This window comes from Tachysurus fulvidraco, chromosome 23 (assembly GCF_022655615.1).
Source record: "Tachysurus fulvidraco isolate hzauxx_2018 chromosome 23, HZAU_PFXX_2.0, whole genome shotgun sequence".
Lineage (NCBI taxonomy): Eukaryota > Metazoa > Chordata > Actinopteri > Siluriformes > Bagridae > Tachysurus > Tachysurus fulvidraco.
The window spans coordinates 3573299-3579298 of record NC_062540.1 but is presented as its reverse complement, the minus strand read 5'-3'; the positions used below and the strand labels follow the sequence as shown (position 1 = coordinate 3579298).

General features: G+C 42.0%; 1 protein-coding gene across 1 annotated transcript in view; it reads left to right on the top strand.

Moving 5' to 3' along the window:
• vwa5b1 (von Willebrand factor A domain containing 5B1) overlaps positions 1–6000 on the top strand; it is a 32082-nt gene that overhangs the window by 6242 nt on the left and 19840 nt on the right. The window contains exons 6-8 of the mRNA XM_027144764.2: positions 1–51; positions 4301–4425; positions 5217–5393. The exon at positions 1–51 is cut by the window's left edge and continues 81 nt beyond it. Coding sequence (XP_027000565.2) covers positions 1–51; positions 4301–4425; positions 5217–5393 — 353 coding nt within the window. The remainder of the gene's footprint in view (positions 52–4300; positions 4426–5216; positions 5394–6000) is intronic.

The following is a 6000-nucleotide window of genomic DNA, read 5'->3' as shown; positions in this document are numbered from 1 at the left end:
CAGAAAAATACACTTACGATTGTCCTGTGGAAATCCTCATCTACCCCAGTGGTATGTATTGTTCAAGCAACCACAATTGAACATACTGTATGTTTACATGCAATTAATGTTTGCTAAAGAAATAAAGGCAGGTTTATTTGAGCACTTTAGTAAAAGTGTGTGTGTGTGTGTGTGTGAGTGTTCGGCATCCCACACATTCAGACTCTCGTAAATTTGATGGTGTAAAATCCAACATCGAGCAAAGCTTTTGTAAAGCCTATTTTAAAGCCCGACTGTACACACCTAAGCTTGTCAGTGATGAATCAACCAAAGAAAGCAAAGCGCAGACTAGACAAGTGCAATCCTGAATTTCTGTGTGCACAAGCACCTAAAATAATACCATTCATTCATAAAAGGATGAGTGTATACAGTACTAGGTTGCATATTTCTATAAATGTCTTACATTTCTTGCTCATATGGCATTCAAATGCATCCTTTGCTAGCGATTCTGCCTGAAATGTTTCTGCACACTGAATAAAGTATCCTGGTATTCAGTGAACATTATTAGGTTAGACCCATAGCTGATAGAGTATGTCAGAGCAAGAATAAGCCATTAAGCCAAGGAAGATTTTTTTGAGGTCCATGGATGGGGAAAGGAATCTATACATTTGTCAAGGACTGAAGGAAAAAAACTGAAGTGGTTTGGAACAGTGAGCCAGTGAGTCAATGAGGTGACCATGATAATAAAGGTGAAATGTGGTGAAAGAAGGGGGGCACGGTGGCTTAGTGGTTAGCACCTCACACCTCCAGGGTTGGGGGTTCGATTCCCGAAGCCTCCGTCTTGTGTGTGTGGAGTTTGCATGTTCTCCACGTGCCTCGGGGGTTTCCTCCGGGTACTCCGGTTTCCTCCTGCGGTCCAAAGACATGCATGGTAGGTTGATTGGCATCTCTGGAATATTGTCCGTAGTGTGTGAGTGTGTGAGTGAATGAGAGAGTGTGTGTGCCCTGCGATGGGTTGGCACTCCATCCAGGGTGTATCCTGCCTCGATGCCCGATGACGCCTGAGATAGGCACAGGCTCCCTGTGACCCGAGAAGTTCAGATAAGCGGTAGAAAATGACTGAATGAATGAATGAATGTGGTGAAAGAACAAAAACTTTAGAGGTTTTGCTAGAGAATAAACTACCACTGGGATGTGACCATCTCTGCAACACTGTTATAAAAGAATTTAGTCTGTGAGGTGTCCACAAAACTACGGGTCACCTTGAAAGTTCTTCAGATGTTCTGCCAGAAGAGAACCGGCCCATGGGACAACTACTGTATCTCTGAAGCCCTTCACCAATCTGGCCTTTATGGTAGAGATGCTTACTTGGAGTTTGGCAAATAACATTTAAAGGGCTCTGAAACAATTCTATAATTTAATGAAATGAACACATTGCCCTCAAGGCCAAGCATTACATCTAAATACCACTCATCACGTAGCCAGTTCCTTCACTACTGGGAAGTTGTACTTTATATTACCTTGATGTGTCATACCCAGTCGCTTTATATGTTGCCACCAACTGCCCGGGTGACAGGTTCCGAGTGCAAACAGATGGAGTATATGCTACAGTATCTTGGTATACAGATGGTGTTATTCATTATGTCATACACCCTTCTTCAGGTCTCCTATTGAGAAAGCAGCTTTTAAGCTCCTCTTTTTTTCCTACTAATTTCTGACTTCCAGATGGGATGAAGCACAGGTATTTGAAAAACAGTCACAACAACAGAGTCCTATTTTGCTGCAGGCTTTCAAAGCGAATGTGAAAATCTTTTGCAGCACGTTTTGGCGGACTATTACCTCCATAGGTGTGTGACTTTAACGGCTTACGGTTTAGTTGTTCGTCTGGTGGCGTCTGGAACACACTCCGACGGATATAAGACCACTACAAAATTCTGATACTTTATCACGAAGGAGAAAAATACACTTTCCTGTCTGACCAACTTCTAAACAAAGTAACTCTTCAGGCTTCCCCTTATACCTCTTAATGCTTCCACATACCCACACCAAGCGTTGGCTGTAATTAGATCACAAATATTGAAACATCATCCTCACCATCCTTCTTGTTGGTTCTTGTCAGTGTGGGCTGCTGTTTAAACGCTCGCTTTCAGGCAGCCCAGAGCGAGATGCAAGATTTTCAATTGTCCCCTTATTACATTTTCTGCCCACGAAACTTGCTCTTCCTGACCTCTATCTCAAGGGAAAATCAATCTGGTGCTCCCTCATCGAGGTGGCTGAAGAACAACCGAATTTGGTGGTCAGGTTTTGTTCAGTGGCTTCTTCAAATCTCATGGTAAGGGGATATAGTGGGGGGCAGGTACAGTAGATGCCCATTTTAAGGACCAGGTCTCTCAGGTAAGCAATCAAGCTATTTGTGTCCTTTGCTGTTTGTTAATCTCACCTGCCTATGGGCTTCAGATGGACAGTCACAAGGCAATCTGTTCACTGATCCCTCTGCCACCTCAACATGTGTTAGCAGTGCTAATAATGGCACTAATATATCATGACACACTGACTCACACGCTGTAGGTGTTTGGGGAATACTATCAGTGTCACAAAGTAAATTATGCCACTCGAGCCAGAAAACGTACACAGTGGTGGAATCATGCAAGCCTTGACATCGTGTGTACTATCACAGAGAGTTTTTTTTTCTTTTTTTGAGTCTCTAAATAATGAGTTTTACCTTGAGTGTAGACATGAATTGGTGTGTGTGTGTGGGTGTGTGTTATATAATCCATTTTAAAAGGACATAATAGTGAAATGCTCGAATGCATTAATTTTTCAGGGCACAGTAGTAAGAAAGATCTGTATGCCTAGTGTCAAATTAATAATATTTCAACAGGTACAGTATATAATATCTAGTAGTAATAAGCAAAAAGAATATGTGTGTAAAGCTGATCTCAGTCCTCCAGTTTGGTTATTACTCCGATCGCAAACAACTAATAAACCTGTAAGTAACTTCAGTAACAGTAAGGGAAATCAGGTGTCTCTGAGTGAAGAAATCACCCAACACCCAGTCGATTTTTTTTTTAACCCTGTAGAACTGTGTAGAAGAGAAGAACGAGAGAGAAGTTGTAGCATCACCATGATAAAAAGCCAATAGGATTTTTCCATTTTTGTTTTTTTTGCAAAAATAACCTGTCATCAACAAACTTTATGATTTTACATGTTTTGCTCATCGAGATATTTTTTTTACGGGGTTGCGGTGGCTTAGTGGTTAACACGTTCGCCTCACACCTCCAGGGTTGGGGGTTCGATTCCCGCCTCCGCCTTGTGTGTGTGGAGTTTGCATGTTCTCCCCGTGCCTCGGGGGTTTCCTCCGAGTACTCCGGTTTCCTCCCCCGGTCCAAAGACATGCATGGTAGGTTGATTGGCATCTCTGGAATATTGTTCGTAGTGTGTGAGTGTGTGTGTGAATGACAGTGTGTGTGTGTGTGTGTGCGCTGCGATGGGTTGGCACTCCGTCCTGGGTGTATCCTGCCTCGATGCCCGATGACGCCTGAGATAGGCACAGGCTCCCTGTGACCCGAGATAAGCGGTAGAAAATGAGTGAGTGAGACATTTTTTACAAATAAACCCAACTTGTATGTATTTTGAAGCCTATTGAAGTCACGGTATAAATAAGCTCCAAAATGCTCAGTCACACGACTTCGACATCGTCATTAGTAAACGTCCGACGACTTTTTCAATCTTTTTAGTATACTACAGATATAAACACGACATCTCCGTAGTAGATGTCATTTCATTTTTACATATTACGGCATTTAGCAGACACCCTTATCCAGAGTGACTTACATTTTATTTCATTTTACTACAGCTGAGCAATTGAAGGTTAAGGGCCTTGCTCAGGGGCCCAGCAGTGGTAGCTTGGTGGACCTGGGAGTCGAACTCATGACCATCCGATCTGTAGTCCAACACCTTCACCACTAGGCTACCACAACCCACATTTCATGCTCAGCTGGATTTAATGTCCCCAACATCAACCTCTCTGGTCCCATTTAGACTCTTGTTAGCAGCCATCGTTTTCAAGACCCAAGACCTTTAACCAATTGTCAGGCATTTACCCCAAACCCCATTAAAAAAAACACATTAAATTCAGTTCTGACTTATTTCCAGGTTTTACGGCTCATTCCTTTAGCACTATATAGACAGCACTGAACTGTATAATGGAGTGTTACCTTAAGTAGCATCTATTTAACTGATTATTTTTAACTGGGTGGTTTAAGGAAACCGCCATAAACGCAGCTCTGAATTCCACTTTCCTTTCCTTTGCTGTGTCCAGAGCCCCACCTGCCTCATGTGCTTATCGAGGACGGAGACATGACGCTGGAAGAGTATGACGAGCATCTGAAGGGGAGGAGTGACTACATCAAGGCCATCAAGAAGGACTCTAGCAATGAAAAGAAAGTGAGAAAGCGACAATGAGGCAAAACGATAACAAAGGCTGATAGCCACAAATTGTTTTTATGCCCCGCTTTGGAAGAGCTTCTCTTAGTCGTTTATTATACAGTACAGTTCCTACACTTCCTTTGCGTTGTAGCACGGACAGATGTATCCTCGAGAAAAACTTGCATGAACGCAGGTTCAATTAGATCCTAAATGGACTGCTGTTCCTCAACAGGAGGCTGAGAACATTCGGCCGTAAATATGATCAGCAGTGAAAAGGGGTTTCTATGGAAACTATCAAGAGGTCTCCGATGGAGTGTACATGGTGTTTCTACCTACAGGGCAGAACAAGCAGAACAAGTGTACTATGTGCCTCTTCCTCTCATTATTTTATACCAATAATAAGCTAGATTTAAAACTGCCACTGAATGTGGAATGACAAGAAACTGCAAAAAAACTAAACAAAAAAAAACTATTTGATAAACAATATAAAAACATTTTCGAGCGTAAGAGTGTGTGCTAATTTCCTGAGTTTTGAGATCAGTTTATGGATTGAGTGCGTTGATACTCTGCATTAGCAATGCAGCCAAATTAGCATATAAAACCCCCCCAAAAAGTAATATGGTAACATTAGAGTAGAGCTGAAGGTGCAATTATGACTTGTTTTGCTCAGAAGAGTCTGAATTATTAACCAGTCAGAGAGCTCATCTTTTATTATGTGAATCTTAAAATCCCTGCTCTGTTGCATACCCAGTTCAAAATATTAGGACAATACAGTATATTTTCATTTGTGCTTGTCTCTTGCTGCATAGGTGGATATCATCCATAAAAGGCTCCATAAAGACGTTCTTCACAACCCTGTGGTTATGCTTAACTTCTGTCCTGACCTTCAGTCCATGACCTCTGACCTGCGCAGGGTGCAAGGGGAGTTTATCTTCCTTATTGACCGCAGTGGGAGTATGAGTGGGGTCAATATCAGCCGGGTCAAGGTAAGGGAAATTGTGTCAATTATGGACTTATTTGGACTTTATGGACTTTAGTTTATTCCCCCTTGATAATTTCACAAGATGTTTCATATTCGAACCAATTCAGGATGAATTAAGATACATTTAAATTAAGATATTTATCGAAACTATCACACGGATGGTGTGTATAGAGAATAGGAAACCCTTAAGCTTTCCTTTAATACACAGTGACTGCTTTACATGCCCTGATTCCTGAGCCTATAACAAGCGTAGATTTTTCTCCAACATTGCTTCAACATGTCTCAATACCAACGAGGCGCTGAGAAGATAACGAGCACATCATTTCATTAAAATGTGCATGTCATTTGTTATTTTTACACCAAAGTTATTGAAGAAGTCAAGCGTAAAAGAGCAGAAGTTGTAATATCAGATGGTGCTGGTCAGTCTGAGGGTTTGGTAAAGGGAGAAAATGTTAACCAAGTGCTGGAGTGTGTGAAGCTGGAGTGTGTGACGCATGATGCATCGATGACTCATTCTGTGTTTGATTGAGAAAGCTCCTGTTCTGCCACCACAGACTCCGCTCTTATAGGATCGAGTCAGTCTGCTGACACTGGAACTGAAAAAATACTGA